Source organism: Macaca thibetana, chromosome 12, assembly GCF_024542745.1.
Source record: "Macaca thibetana thibetana isolate TM-01 chromosome 12, ASM2454274v1, whole genome shotgun sequence".
Lineage (NCBI taxonomy): Eukaryota > Metazoa > Chordata > Mammalia > Primates > Cercopithecidae > Macaca > Macaca thibetana.
The window spans coordinates 68,668,628-68,685,199 of NC_065589.1; the positions used below are offsets into that span (position 1 = coordinate 68,668,628).

General features: G+C 43.4%; 2 protein-coding genes across 3 annotated transcripts in view; one reads left to right on the forward strand and one right to left on the reverse strand.

The window, feature by feature from the left end:
* Nucleotides 1-16,572, reverse strand: part of SP9 (Sp9 transcription factor) — a 921,284-nt gene that overhangs the window by 82,605 nt on the left and 822,107 nt on the right. The window lies entirely within an intron of this gene.
* The window catches only part of OLA1 (Obg like ATPase 1), a 170,517-nt gene continuing 159,892 nt past the window's right edge, over nucleotides 5,948-16,572 (forward strand). Inside the window, exons 1-2 of one of the 2 annotated variants that reach the window (XM_050751794.1) lie at nucleotides 5,948-6,188; nucleotides 7,795-7,895. In XM_050751794.1, the coding sequence (XP_050607751.1) occupies nucleotides 7,795-7,895 (101 nt within the window). In that variant the 5' untranslated portion in view covers nucleotides 5,948-6,188. The remainder of the gene's footprint in view (nucleotides 6,189-7,794; nucleotides 7,896-16,572) is intronic. The other variant, XM_050751793.1, reaches the window with a different exon arrangement.

A 16,572-nucleotide genomic window follows, 5' to 3' on the forward strand; every position in this document is an offset into this window, starting at 1 on the left:
AAATAATTTTATTATGGTAAGCCCCTCAAATTCTGGAGTTGTCTGCTATTATATTGCTATCTAGCCTATTCTGAGTAGTACAAATATTCTTTGAACTGAACAACACAGGTTCAAAACTGTAATGAAAATGATACATTAAGCTGAACTGATGTTGAGAGGCCATGAATTTGGTGACCTAGGCCCATGCACACGATTCCTCAATTTCCAGCTCAATTGATGTGACAATTGGGACACATTTTGGTAAGTAACCTTCCACTTCCATGATGGGAATTTTTAGTATCTTGTAAAGGTTAGTAAACATATTGTTTTCACATGCTGTCATTTTATAACACCATTAAGTGTTGTTAGAAGATGATCAGTTTTCTTCAGTGTTTTCTCAGTGATCTAGGTGTGCCAATGTTTATTATATTACAATTTGTACATATCATATCAGATGACCACCAATGCCACTGATATTTTCCAGAATTACCATACTCTGCTCAATGTGTTATCTTAAAAAAATGGTTCAGGAAGTGAATATTGCTGGTGTCCTTTTCTTATAAAATCCTGCTTTTGCTCAGATATCTATCCGTACTTCACACAGTCATGTGCCTCAGAGGAAGTTGACTTCTCCTCTAGCCCCAAGGATGGACTAAATGGTCTAAGGGTAAGTCCATTTTCCCTGCCAGTGTCTGGTTCAGGTACAGGCATGAGACCCAGTTTTGCCCAGTGAAACAGAAGAAGTTATCTGGAGAGATCTGAAACATGTTTCCCATACTGAAAGAGAGCTACTGAAAGAGATGGTCCCACTCTACCCCAATATTGTCATTCTGGTTATGTTGCCTAGAACTGCTATCATAGTCAGCTTGCTGTTAACTTAAGAATAAAACCAGGGAAGCCCAAGGAAGACAGAGACATTACATGGAAAGAATTATTCTCCTTGAAAATAGTGTTGAGCTGTTGACTCTATGAGCCTTGTTCTCCCACTCTGTACTTTCTGTTATATATGATACATTTTCATTGAATCAAAACTTCTGTTATTTGTATCTCAAAGTATTAGCTAGCTATTACAATGATAATATATTTACTTTTCTGGATTAGGATATGTCTTTTTATGTTGCCTCTGAGAAAATAATATGTATAGTTTTCTTTTAAGAATTCCTAAATTGAGGCTGGTCATGGTGGCTCATGCCTGTAATTCCAGCACTTCTGGAGGCTGAGGAGGGAGGATTGCTTGAACCTAGGACTTCGAATCTAGACTGAGCAACATACTGAGACCCTGTCTCTACCAAAGAAAAATAAATTAGCTGGGTGTGGTGGTATGCACCTGTAGTCCCAGCTACTTGGGAGGCTGAGGTGGAGGGATCTCTTAAGCCCAGGAGGTCAAGGCTGCAGTGTGCTATGAACAGCCCTTGGTGAATAGCCACTGCACTTCTGTGAACAACCACTCCATTCCAGCCTGGGCAACATAGGGAGACATTGAATCTTAACAACGAGAACAAAACAATTCCTAAATTTTTATTCATGAATTACAATAGATATTACAAAACAAAACTCCAGCAGTTTCTAGGATACAAGACTCTTTTAATCAGCATTCTTTCAAATACTATGAGCAATTCTAGAATAGAAGCAATTGATTACTTGTGTTTTGCTTCAACGGTAACTTATAGTCCAATTTCAATAACTCAGAAAATAGACTCTGTCAAGCGTAAGAATGACAATGGAAAATCTGGGCTGGGCACGGTGGCTCATGTCTGTAATCCCAGCACTTTGGGAGGCTTAGGAGGGTGGCTTGTTTGACTCTAGGAGTTCGAGACTAGCCTGGGTGCCATGGCGAAACCTTGCCTCTACAAAAAATACAAAAAAAGTGGCCTGGCATGGTGGTGCACACCTGTAGTCCCAGCTACTTGGGAGGCTGAGGTAGGAGGATTGCTTGAGTCCAGGAGGTCGAGACTGCACTGAGCTGTGATCTGGCCACTGCACTCCAGCCTGGGCAACAGAGCAAGACCCTGTCTCAAAAAAAAAAAAAAAAAAAAAAAAAAAAAGAAAAAAGAAAAAAAAGAAAGAAAGAAAATGGAAAATCTGTTTCTTTGCTGATGCCTAATAAGGTTTGACTATTGCTGGTGATGGAAAAGGAAAGGGATGATGATTAGGCACTGCCTTGTACATAATATCAGAAGTTGTGAAGGTAAGTGAAAACCAAGATGGTTTATTTTAAACTTTCAAACTGTAGTTAATGTATTTAGGTATCCTTCTATGTATTTTACCAGCTTGTTATATAATTATTTATGTAGTCACCTATTTGTTTGCTCCACTAGGTTGCTAGTTTCTTCAGGGCAAGGATATGTGTATATATATATATACATATATATATATATATATTTTTTTTTTTTTTGAAACGGAGTCTCACTCTGTCACCCAGGCTGGAGTGCAGTGGCGAGATCTTGGCTCACTGCAAGCTCTGCCTCCCTGGTTCATGCCATTCTCCTGCCTCAGCCTCCTGGGTAGCTGGGACTACAGGTGCCCGCCACCACGCCCAGCTAATTTTTTGTATTTTTAGTAGAGATGGGGTTTCACCGTGTTAGCCAGGATGGTCTCGATCTCCTGACCTTGTGATCCACCCACCTCAGCCTTTCAAAGTGCTGGGATTACAGGCCTGAGCCACCATGCCCGGCCGATCGTATTTATCTTATTCTTCACTACTCTAAGGCCTACAGCAATGCCTGGGATGGAGTAGGTGTTCAAAAACATAATTTTATATAAATGACAATAACAAAAATGTTCAGAGTAGGATATTCTAAGCATATGGGACTATCCCAGTCCTTTGTCTGAATTCTGGATATGATAGTAAGATTAGTGTAGACCAAGAAAAACATCTGATACAGGTAATAGATAAAAATGTGATTTAAGTTAACTACCTATATAGGATAATTATTTTTGTGCAACATGTCCCCTTCCCCTCCTAAAGTTATTATCAGGACTCAACTTCCCTTTTAGTGTAGTTATTACTCTTATTCTGTTTTCTGTTATGCCCCCTCACAGATGTGGACAGGGCTGGCCAACAGGTGTAGTCAGGCCTTGCTAGCACATGGTGAACATGTTGCTGCTATTTTCCTCTTTTCCTTCTCATCCTCTCTCTTTGTGTACTCTTTCTGTCTCCTGTTGCTTAGCTTTCTGTACAGGATCAATAAACCTTTGAATTTCCAGCGGAGCTACTCTGTATTTGGGGATAAATTACTGACCCCAAACCATTCTCTAGTTCCTTTGTGACCTTAGGTCAACTCACTTGATCCCTGGTCATTGGCTGAGCCTGGGAAGGAAAGAAAAATCCAGAGAGGCTAATGATAGCAAAGAGTGAAAACATGGGCTCTGTCTACTTTTTTTCATTCCATTGATCTTTCCATAGTAGCAACCTTCTATTGACATGACCTGATGGTCTATTCTCATTTCCCCTCTGACTGAAATCTTTTGCTCAATTTTCATTCTAGAATACATCTGATTCTTTCCTCTAGGTTTAACTTAATCATTTAGCCCAACGGGTACTAAATAGACTTCCCTTCGTGCAAAGGCTCAAAAACATACTTTCCTCTGTTTAAAGGCCCTTTTTTAAGGCTTGGCATTAGTGTTAACTATTTTTGTTTGTTTGTTTTTTGTTTTTTTTGAGACAGAGTTTTGTTCTTGTTGCCCAGGCTGGAGTGCAATGGCGCAATCTCAGTTCACCGCAATGTCCGCCTCCTGGGTTCAAGCGATTCTCCTGTCTCAGCTTTCCTGAGTAGCTGGGAAGGTGGTATACGCCACCATGCCTGGCTAATTTTGTATTTTTAGTAGAGACGGGGTTTCTCCATGTTGGTCAGGCTGGTCTCAAACTCCTGACCTCAGGTGATCCGCCCACCTTAGCCTCTCAAAGTGCTGGGATTACAGGCGTGAGCCACCGTGCCCGGCCAGTGTTAATTATAATATCCTGTTTGTTTCACTGAGTCTTCCTTTAGCATTGTAGAATAGTAGATACCCACTAGGGTCTTTTCTGAGAACATGTGTTTCGTTGGTAGGTAGGGCAAGGTCACTCATACAGCTGTTTTGACTATGTGACCCTTATCCACCTAGCCATGGCTGATGGGACCTGGGACTTTATGGGAACTGGGCCAATCAGATCTTCTTTCTCATGAATACAAATTTACCTCCAGTGACACTGAGTTGGAAATGGAGTTGTATTATCAGGCAAGCGTTGGCAGCAGCAGCTGGCCACTCCTGAATTCTGCCTGAGATTTGTGTAACCTGTTTTGGCAAGGCACTTTAAAGGTGGTTAAAAGTGCAGGTAAGAAAGATGTAGTTATAGAGAAACAAGTGATTAAGAACTTGATAGTGTAAATTTAAGGAAATGGATAGATCTGAGAGATACTGATATTGAAGAAGTAGCTAGATTTGGCCAAAAGACAGTGATACGTTGAAGATGATTCTAGTACTCCATGACTGGGGAACATCTTCAATCAGTATTGGAGTGGCTGGTTGCTGGGCAGAGAGGGCTCTCTGGGATTCTTGAGCTTTTTTTTTTGAGATGGAGTCTTGCTCTGTTGCTTAGGCTGGAGAGCTCTCAGGCTCATTATGCTCTCACCTCTCACCTTAGTGTAGAGAGAGAAAAACATCTGATACAGGTGATCATAGCTCACTGCAGCCTTGAGCTCTCAGGCTCAAGCCATCCTCTCACCTCAGCCTCCTGAGAAGCTGGGACTACAGGTATGTGCCACCAATCCCAGCTAATTTTTTTTTGTTTTTATTGGTAGAGATGGTGTCTCACCACGTTGTCCAGGTTGTTCTCCAACTCCTAGGCTCAACTGGTCCTCCTATCTTGGCCTCCCAAAATGCTGGGATTACGGCCAGATTTTCAGTTAGATTGGGGTTTGAAATATGCTGCTGCCATGTGCTAGCTGTGTGACTTCATCCAAATTAATCAACCTTTCTGATATTGTTCCCTCACTTGTAACATGAGGATAGCAACCAGTTTATATCCTTTAATATTAATAGCAACTAATCCCTTTAAAAGGAGCTTCTAGTGTCACAATTTTTGGACAGGTATTATATTCATTACAACAAAACCTGAATGGCATCTGAAGGCCAGGACCTAAATGAAAGAATTCCTTCTCCAGTGGCTCTCATGGTGTTGACATGGTGTGGGTGAGATGGGATGAAATCCTAATATTAACAACAGAGACTATTCACAAGCCTTTTCTGTATGTGCTGGGTACTGTTGTTACGAGCTCAACACGCATTGTCTCATTTTATCCTCACACGAATAACCTCATAAGGTGGTCTCAATAGCCTCATTTTATCCAGAACGAAACTGAAGTACAGCGAAGTTAATTTGTCTAGGGTCACACAGTCAATGAGTGGCGGAATCCAGATTGGAAATCCCCCAATTTCAAAGGCACCTGCTCTCAACCACCAAGAGGAAAAGGGAGGAAATTGGCTCAATTAAAAGCATTCTGTGATCCAGTACCTGTGTGCGACGCTTTAACTATAAGGCGAGGAAGAAATCCTTAGACTAAAGTTTCCCTTAGCCCCTTTTCCTTCAAGAACGTTTAGTTAACAGCTTATCTCCGCACGGACTGAGCGAATAAAGTTATAGGAAAAGGGAGATAGGCTAGCGGCCAAGCGGTCCCCGGGGCTGGTGTGGCTGTTTGCCTGACTTCAGGCGCCCCGGATCTCCCGGAGGGAAGTCAGGGCCCAAGGCGCTTCGCAGTCCAGCTGGGGAAGCGCGGGGCTGCAGGCCCGCGAGTGAACATGAGCAGGCAACCCAGGCCGCGCAGCCGGGCGGAAGCGGAGACCTAGAACCGAGAAGCCCATGTGCTAAAGCGGAAGACTAGAGCTCCCGGGAATGGCCTGGTCAGCGACTTGCCCCTCTCCAGCCCTCGCGTCAGTCGCGAGGCTCCTCCCACCCTGGGCTCCTCCGGCCCTGCTCCCGCCTCCCCGGCCTGTCGGGCCAATGGGCGGGGCGCGCGGGCAAAACGGGGAGAGGCGGGGCCCATGGCCTGCGCGCAGGTGCCGCTCGGCGCCCGGCCCGCCCGTTCCGCCGCTGCCGCCGCCGTCGTGCGTGCCGCTCGGCGGATGGGCCGGGCCTGCGTTCTCTCCTCCTTCCTCCCCGCCTCCGGCTGCCGGCAGGACCTTTCTCTAGCTGCCGCTGGGACCCCGTGTCATCGCCCAGGCCGAGCACGGTGAGGCCCTCAGGGAGCCCGGGGGCGCGATCTCTGCCAGGTCTTCGGTGCCCGGGCTCATTGCCCTGAGGCTGGCGCGAGGCCCGGGCCCAGTGGCCAAGATGGGGCCAGGGCAGCGGGTGGCGTGGGGGTGTGTGGATGAATGAGGCGCTGTCGTACTAGGCCGCGAGTCGGGAGATCGGCCTAACCTCACGCGGGAAAACCCTGGGGAAAGCCTTCTCCCGAGGCCGGGACGCCCGGTGACCCCGTCCGGAGAGGAGGATGGGGGTGGGGCCCACTTTGGGTGGGCTGCCGGCCACCCCTCGGTAGGCCAGAGGACCCGACAGGCGCTGTTCATGTGTCTGTTCTTTGGAGGCCTGGGGGTTGGCCAGGAACAGGTGTCAGGACGCTGAGAAGGGAAATTCCTGGCGCTCGGGGTCAGGGATCAGAGGCTGGAATACTACTACGAGGGCTTGGCCTCAGCGTGGTCCTAGGAGATACAACTCTCAGCCAGAATAGAGGGACAGTTTTAGTTCCCAGCTTCTGAGACGTGAGCTTAGCGGTCCTTGTGATTTCACTTTGCAGTACAAGAGTGGGACTAATTCTGCACGCATGATTTGGAGACAGAACTAGTAAGGGACAGAGAAAGTTTCTACTTGTAAATAAAAAGTTCCATCGATTAATTTACGATTAGAAATAGTAACCATAGTGTAGATTATGGAGGTTGCTTATGAGGACTGATGAGCCGTACCTTCAGTGCCAAAGGTGGCAGGGACTTGGTGGAAGGACCCCAGTATCTGGTGGGTGTTCATCTATGTGAAAATGGGGATTGTGGGCAAATGGGAAGGATAAGATTCCAGATTATAGAGGAATGGTTTTGTGTGAAGGGTGACTTGGTTGCTGGTGGTTCCAGATGGAATTTTCTTTGACTCTCATCTATGTACGTGCTTCCAAATGCTTTCATTCATATAACCATGTATCAGGTTAAGAAATAAAGTGTTTTGTGAGCAGTCTGGATGGAAGATTGGTAGCTAAACTCTTAGTTTATCTTTGATTCCTGGTGCCACAAAGATTTTATTTATTTATTTGAAACAGGGCCTCGCTTTGTCGCTCAGGCAGAGCCCAGGGGCGTGATCTCCGCGCAGTGCAACCTCCGCCTCTCGGGTTCAAGCAGTTCTCTAGCTTCAGCCTCCCGAGTAGCTGGAATTACAGGCACGCGCCCCCACGGCCAGCTAATTTTTTGTATTTTTTTTTAGTAGAGACGGGGTTTCTCCGTGTTGGCCAGGCTGGTCTCGACTCCCGGTCTCAAGCAATCTGTCCACCTCTGTCTCCCAAAGTGCTGGATTACAGCGCCTGAGCCACTGTGCCTGGCCCAACAAATATTGATTTTAGATCAGTCTTTCTGGGACTTCTCAATAGCGACTTTTTTGACAACAGATAGGTTTACAGAACTTTTTAAAAATTTTTGCTAAAAAAAGGATTTAGCTCTTTGTTAGTTTTGGATCGCTATATAAAGTATGTTTTGTTCTTAATCTTAATTCAATAATGTATTTTATATGATGACATGTGTTTTGGGTCCATGTGGATAGTAAAAAGTTTTGTTCATATGTTTGCTTTGGTATTTCAGATGCCCCCTAAAAAGGGAGGTGATGGAATTAAACCACCCCCAATCATTGGAAGATTTGGAACCTCACTGAAAATTGGTATTGTTGGATTGCCAAATGTTGGGTAGGTGAACGCTGGGGCTTTTCTGATTTTCATTCTGTAAATATTTTGGGTCCTATTGTAGAAATGGGAACCGTGAGGTAATTAAAATTTAAGTTGAAGAAAAGAGGCCAGGAAGCTGGACTATTAATGTTGCAAAATTAGGCTTTAGTTTAGATGTATTTTATTGATTTCAGTGCTGGTTGGCTATGTGTGGTACCTACCTAGGCTGGCTACCGGAGGCCGTGCAGTAGGATGCTTTAGGAAATCGATTTGAAAGCTCCACTAAAAGCTTGATGGAGAAGGGGGTGACAGTTTTAGATTTCGTAGTGGAACTTGGTAGGTAAAAGCGTTGCTGTTATAAAGTGTCTAAATCTGAAAGTTCTGAGAGCAGAAATTTGAGTTTTTGTAATGTTTTCTTTTCTTTTTCTTTTTTTTTTTTGAGACAGAGTCTCAATCTGTCGCCCAGGCTGGAATACAGTGGCATGATCTTGACTCACTGCAACCTCTGCCTCCCGGGTTCAAGTGATTCTCCTGTCTCAGTTTCCTGAGTAGCTGGGATTACAGGCACGCACCACCACGCCCAGCTAATTTTTGAATTTTTAGTAGAAACAGGGTTTCACCATGTTGGCCAGTCTGGTCTCGAACTCCCGACCTCAGATGATCCGCCTGCCTCAGCCTCCCAGAGTGCTGCGATTACAGGCACGAGCCACTGAGCCTGGCTGTAATGTTTTCAAAATTACAGTGAGTTGAGTATTTGCAAATAAGAAAGTGATAGTAAATACATGTGGGGTTTATCATAAATCTATACACATGCAACTTAAGTGTTTAAAGTCTTTTTTTTTTTTTTGAGACGGAGTCTTGCTCTGTTGCCCAGGCTGGAGTGCAGTGGCATGGTCTTGTCTCACTGCAGCCTCTGCCTCCCTGGTTCCAGCAATTATCCTGCCTCGGCCTCCTGGGTAGCTGGGATTACAGGCACGTGCCACCACGCCCGGCTAATTTTTGTAATTTTAGTAGAGACGGGGTTTCACCATGTTGGCCAGGCTGATCTTGAACTCCTGGCCTCAAGTGATCTGCCTGCGTTGGCTTCCCAAAGTGCTGGAATTAAAGGCGTGAGCCACCGTGCCTGGCCCAAGTCTTCCTTTTTCATTATTTAATCTTTCACTAACCTTAAAATATAAAACATCTTAAAAGTGATTAGGGTGTACTAATAGGTAACAGATTCAGTGTGGATTTGTGAGATCAAGGGTGGCCTTTTAGATTCGTGGCAAGTAGGACAATCATGTTCTTAGGTATTCCGAGGAGCCCCTGTCATAAGGATTCCTCAATGAATAGAGCATGGTGTGACCAAGTGAGGCATGTCTTAAATTCATGTCATGTAAAACATGAGCAAGTGTGACTGTCCTGATTTCAGTCTTTCGTGGAGCTTGAAGAGGTTTTCATTTTGAAGGGGTTTCCTGCTGTGATATAGTCTGCTTGCAGAGTAAGACTAAGTAGAGAGTTGAAATGTAAGCAAAACAAATAATTAATCAAAGTACTGTAGGGTGCTATCAATAAACGAGAAAGCAAGGTATGATCATTATGTATGTTGTGAGCTTTATTCCACTAGTAAGGAAGATATAGTTTTTAGATATTGACATACTTCTCATTCTAGAATTGTTGCAGTTACTACAACTTGATTTTAACTGGGACTATATTAAAATGGGCCATATTAAGTGTTTTCTCTTCATATAGGCAACCTTCTGTATCTGTGGTTTCACATCCTTGGACTCAACCAATCTCAAATCAAAAATATTTTTTAAAAAATTGGCTGGGCATGGTGGTTCACGCCTATAATCTCAGCACTTTGGGAGGCCGAGATGGCTGGATCACTTGAAGTCAGGAGCTTGAAACCAGCCTGACCAACATGGTGAAACCCCGTCTCTACTTAAAAAAAAAAAAAAAAAAAAAAAAAAAAAATTAGCCAGGCATGGTGGCAGGAGCCTGTAATTCCAGATACTTGGGAAGCTGGGGCAAGAGAATAGCTTGAGCCCGGCGGGGCAGAGGTTGCAGTGAGCCAAGATCCTGCCACTGCACCCCAGTCTGGGCAACAGAGCGAGACTCTGTCTCAAAAAAAAAATTTTTTTTTAATTAAATAAAAAATGACAATACAGGCTGGGCGCGGTGGCTCAAGCCTGTAATCCCAGCACTTTGGGAGGCCGAGACGGTGGATCACGAGGTCAGGAGATCAAGACCATCCTGGCTAACACGGTGAAACCCCGTCTCTACTAAAAAATACAAAAAACTAGCCTGGCAAGGTGGCGGACGCCTGTAGTCCCAGCTACTCGGGAAGCTGAGGCAGGAGAATGGTGTGAACCTGGGAGGCGGAGCTTGCGGTGAGCTGATATCCGGCCACTGCACTCCAGCCTGGGCGACAGAGCGAGACTCCTATAAAAAATACAGTAAACAACTATTTACCTATCAATTACATTGCATTAGGTATTGTACTACACCATTGTATATAAGGGACTTGATCTGCTGGAATCTTAGAACCAATCCCCTGCAGCTATGGAGGGATAACCATATAAGCTTTTTAGTCATAAAGCATAATGAAATTAATGTACGTGGAAATAACCTAAAAATATTTTATTATTCAGAATAAGTGTGCTGTTTACACTTTTAAATAAAATGCTTTCCCCACCCAGTGTCATTGAGGTATACTTCGCAAATAGTAAAATTCACTCATTTTAAAGGTACAGTTTAATGAGTTTTGGCAGTTGTATTTGGTTGTAAACACTACTTTTTGTAGAATGATCTTATTTCACACAACTGTATCAGGTAGGATTCTTTGTAAGCAACACAATTCTGGCTATTTTCAGCAAGAGAAAGAGGTTTATTGGAATAAGTGAATTAGGATCTGAACAGCCAGGCCTCAAGAGGGATAGGAGCCAAGTGGTGCTGGCAGAAATGGGTCCATGTGGAGCTCAGCCATGTGAATCCCTGGACTTCTGGGTGGTTCTCATTTCCTGTCTCTCCTGTAATTCCAATTCCTGAGTAAGGAAATCCAGCTGGACCTGTGTGCTTCTGTGTAGGTCTACAAGATCAAGATTGTGGGAGGGAGACAGTTCTCTAAAGGATGGCCTGCTGATCAAAAGTAAGGACATTCAGTACAAAACCATCTAGAGAATCTCTTGGTTTTTAGCTGGGTGAATAGGAAGGCTTACTTTTTAGTCTGCATAAGGCTGATGACCCAGAAACTTAGAGGTAATATTTATAGCGAATCAGATATTTATTGAACATTTACTATATGCCAGTCACTATTCTGAATGCTTTATATATATTATCTAATTTAATAAGTGGTTTGACATTCCCCTCCATTACAATTTAAGTTCTGTGAAGGTACGGATTGTCTTGTTCTTGCTTATTGGTATATTTCTAGTGCCTAGACTGGTATTAGGAACATAGTAGATATTTAGTAATTGTTTGTTAATGGGACATGGTGTTAGGAACATAGTAGATATTTAGTAATTATTTGTTAATGGGATACATATTTCCTCTTTGACGGCTGGGTGTAGATTTAGTGATAAAGAGACATGTTTTAGTTTTTGTTTTTTGAACAAGATTTCATTCTCTTGTCCAGGCTGGAGTGCAGTGGCATGATCATGGCTCACTGCAGCCTCAACCTCCCCGGCTCAAGCAGTCCTCTCATCTTAGCCTCCTGAATAGCTGGAACTGCAGGCACAAAAAAACACCATGCCTGGTTAATTTTCGTATTTTTTGTAGATGGGGTTTCACCATGCTGCCTTCAGGCTGGTTTCAAACTCCTGAGCTCAAGCGATCTGCCCGCCTCAGCCTCCAAAAACATGTCTCACGTTAAAACATGTCTCCAGCTGGGCGCGGTGGCTCACACCTGTAATCCCAGCACTTTGGGAGGCTGAGGCAGGTGGATCATGAGGTCAGGAGTTCGAGACCAGCGTGACCAACATGGTGAAACCCCATCTCTACTAAAAATACAAAAATTAGCCGGGTGTGGTGGCAAGTGCCTGTAATCCCAGCTACTTAGGAGGCTGAGGCAGGAGAATTGCTTGAACCCGGGAGGCGGAGGTTGCAGTGAGCTGATATTGCACTACTGCACTCTAGCCTGGGTGACAGAGCAAGACTCAGTCTGAAAAGAAAACAAAAAAACATGTCTCCTTGCCTGGCGTGTTGGCTCACGCCTGCTGGAATTACAGGTGTGAACCACGGTGCCCGGCAAGGAGACATGTTTTAATGGCCTCTTTTAATGATGTAGAAAGAATGTGGAGATTTGGTTTATAGTTCTGTACTGCTTTTTCTTACCCGAGTGACCCTTTATAAATGAGCTCCTGTTGGACCAATGTATTATTGTCGTTGTGAGGAGTAGAGAATACTGGGGGGAAGGTACATTTTGGTACAATTGGTACAATTTGGTACAAGAAGGTACAGTATTCCAAACTTCTTTATTTCTGTGAGGGATAGCTCTTCTTGTTGCTATGCACTGCATCAGATGGGATTAGATTCAATTAAGAGCATCAGAAAACCCCAGGTAACCAGTTGTTTTTTTTTCATGTAAAAAATGTACCTTTTACAGTCATAGATTGGTATAGTGGACCTGCTTTATGAAGTCCTCAGCAACCCATGGTCCTTTCACTTCACAACTTGGCAATCCCTAGGGTGTGGTGTCATTCTCATGGTCTAGGGCTAGGGTCCCTGAACCTCATGCTGGGGACTGGTACTGATCTGTGGCGTGTGAGGAATCAGGCCGCATGGCAGGAGGTGGGCGGCAGGGTCAGGTCAGCAGCAGCATTAGATTCTCAGAGGAGCGTGGACCGTGTTGTGAACTGCACATGCAAGGGATCTAGGTTGCACGTTCCTTATGAGAACGAACTAAAGCCTGGTGATCTGAAATGGGGCAGTTTCATCCTGAAACCATCTCCCACACCCTTGGTCCATGGAAAAATTGGCTTCCATCAGCCAATTCATGGTCCAGTCCCTGGTGCCAAAAAGGTGGGCAGCTGCTGGTCTAAGGTGTGAATTCCAGGCGGCTGGTTATCCGAAGGGTCAAGGGGCCAAACTTGACTAGCAGCCTTTTTCCTGTAAACTGCCATACCATACTTCTGCCAACATCCCTTTGTCCAGAATTTAGTCACAAGAATTTAGTTGTGAGGAAGGCAAGGAAATGTAGTCTTTATTTTGACAGCCACATGTTCAGTTAAAAATTCTGTTATTCTTGGCTGGGCGCAGTGGCTCACGCCTGTAATACCAGCACTTTGGGAGGCCGAGGCAAGCAGATCACTTGAGGTCAGGAGTTTGAGACCAGGCTGGCCAACATGGTGAAACTCCATGTCTACTAAAAATACAAACATTAGCTGGGTGTGGTGGCACACACCTGTAATCCCAGCTACTCGGGAGGTTGAGGCAGGAGAATGGCTTGAACCTGGGAGGCAGAGGTTGCAGTAAGCCAAGATTGCACCACTGCACTCCAACCTGGGCCACAGAGCGTGACTCTGTCTTAAAAAAAAAAAAAAAAAAAAAAAAAAAGATTACGCTGAAAGAAGGGGAAATGGATATTATGGACAACTAGTATACTCTGTTCAAACACTCACAAACTGCCCCAGGAGAGTAACTGTCTTGCTTAGCTGATCTTCTGGGAATGCATTTTGGTGTCCCTGCAAACTGCCTTCTCCCATTTTTCTACAGACCAGTCACAGCATCTGTAAAAGCCATTTACTATTGCTGAAGGAAAAGGTTATAGAAAATGCTAAAAAAAAAAAAGCAAAAAAATCACAACAGAATTATCACCATTGTTTAGTTACCTATTATTGTGTAGCAAACCATTCCAAAAGTTGATGGTTTAAAATAGTAACAATTTTTATTGGTCCGGAATGTAGTGAGTTACATAGGTTTTCTGCCAGTCTCATTGGGATCCCTCATGTGACTGCATTCAGCCTGTGGCTAGTTGAGACTGGAAGATCCAAGATGGCCATTTTAACAGATCTGGGACCTTAGCAGGGTTGGCTGGAAGTCTGGGGCACTTCTCTTATATTTGGCCTTGTTCTCTTTCTAAATGGTCTCTAGACCAAGCTTCCTTATATCCTGGTGTCTGGCTCTTGAGAGAATGGAAGTGTGGCAGTGGCATAGCACACTTACACAGAAATCTTTTGGTCAAGGCAAGTCATGACACCAGCCCAGAGACTTGGGGAGAGGGGAAATAGACTCCACCTCTTGATGGGAGTAGTGACAAAAACTGTGTGGCCATCTTCAATCCACTGCAGTCCACTATTTTTCCTAATACAAAATACGTGATGCCTATGTGTTCCTAGAAGTCTTCCTAGTTGATTCTTAGCTCACTTGTTTTTTAGACGCTCCATTCTTGATTGCTCAAAGGAACTCACAGGAGGAAAATTATTCTCTAGGCTGCATATACCTGAACTGGTCCAGGTCAGAAACAGAGCAGATGAAAACTCCTGTCCTGATGGGTAGTGAGATCTCTGAATAGCCACTACACTCTAGCCTGGACAATATATGGAAAAAAAATTTCTTTTGAAATAATTTCATGCTTAAAAAATCTCACAGTTGCAAAAATAGTTTTAAAAATTCCGATTTATCTTCTGCTCGCATCCCCTAAGTGTTAAAATCTTGATAACTATAGTACGATGTTTCCTTAGTTTCCTTTAACCTGGAACACATTCTCAGTCTCTTTTTGTATTTGATGTCCTTGACACTTTTGAAGAGTACTGGCCAGTTATTGTGTATAGCCCTCATTTGGGGTTTGTCTGATGTTTCCTCATGATTAATTTCAAATTATGTACTTTTGAACATAGGAGTGACATATGCTTTTCAATACAGTGTATTAGAAAGCACATGATGTTGATTTATCCATTTTTGGTGATGTTAACTTTGATTGCTCGTTGCTGTCTGACAGATTTCTTCACTGAAAGGGCTATTATTTTTCCCATTGCAATTAATAAGCATCTTGTAGGAGGTCCTTTGAAATTATGTACATATATTGTTTCCAATGCTTTTGCCCCCTAATTTTGGCATCTATTATTGATTCTTACTGAAACAGTTATTATGGTGGTGTTTGCCAAATGGTGATTAAAAAATATCCCTTATGTCTTCTACATTTAGAAGGAACAATTTATAGAAGGAACAATGGAAATTCTATTGTGTAAAACCCTATTGTACAAAAGAGTTTCCCATTTATTCATGTATTTGATTATAATTTATGTATATCAGTATAGATTCTTATTCTTTGGGTTATAATCCATTACTGTTGTTATTTTGGTGATTAGGAGCCTTTATGTTCACTTATATTCCTTTTGACACGTCCTCTTTATTTTTTGAGTGCTTTCTACTTTCTGACACCACAGTACATTTCAGTTATATACAACATATTTTATATTTCAGTACAATATGTTATTTGTACTCTGTCTGCTTCAGCCTTAGGATACATAAATTTTTATTTAGACATATGATTTTATTTCTCTTAGGTATATATTTAGGAGTAGAATTTCTGGGTCATATGTGACTGTGTATTTAACTATTGAGGACTGCCAAACTGTTTTCCAAAGTGGCTGCACCATTTTATATGCGCACAAGCATTGTATATGGGTTCCAATATTCCACATCCTTGTCAACACTTGTTGTTATCTTTTTGATTATAGCCAAGTTGTGAAGTTTTTGATTGTTTTTTCTGTTTTTTTTTTTTTTTTGACAGAGTCTCACTCTGTTGCCCAGGCTGGAGTTCTGTGGCACAGTCTTGGCTCACTGCAGCCTCCACCTCCCGGGTTCAAGTGATTCTCCTGTCTCAGCCTCCTGAGTAACTGGGATTATAGGCGTGCACCACCACCGGGTAATTTTTGTATTTTTAGTAGAGCCAGGGTTTCACCATGTTGACCAGACTGGTCTCAAACTCCTGACCTCAGGTGATCCACCTGCCTCAGCCTCCCAAAGTGCTGGGATTACAGGCATGAGCCACTGGGCCTGGCTAATTGGTGTTTTCTTGATGGCTAAGAATATTGACATCTTTTCATGTGCTTATGACTTCTTCATTTTGAAAGATATTTTCACTGGGTAGAATTCTAGGTTAACAGTTATTCTTCTAGCACTTTGAAGATAATCTTCTACTTTATTCTCTTTCTGGGATGCCTATTACAGACAAGTGCTGCATAATGATGTTGGTCAATGACTGACTGCATATATGATGGAGGTCCCATAAGATTATAATGGAGGTGAAAATTTTCTACTACCTGGTGATATTGTAGTGCAAGGCATTACTCACATTTGCAGTGATGCTAGTGTAAACAAGCCTGTGCTGTCAGTCATATAAAAGTATAGCATATACAATTATGTACAGTGTATAATACTTGATAATAAACGACTGTGTTACTGGCTTATGTACTTAGTATAGTTAATTTTTGTTTGTCTGTTTTTTGAGACAGAGTCTTGCTCTGTTGCCCAGGCTGGAGTACAGTGGCCTAATCATAGCTTACTGTAGCCTAGAGCTCCTGGGCTCAAGCAATCCTCCTGCCTCAGCCACCTGAGTATAGCTGGGACTACATGCACACCCCGTCCCACCTGGGTAATTAAAAAAATATATACACTGTGGATTTTATGTTAAATGGGGACTTCTTGTGTTGCCTAGGCTGGTCTTGAACTCCTGGCTTCAAGTGATCTTTTTGCCTCAGCCTCTTTGTGCTGG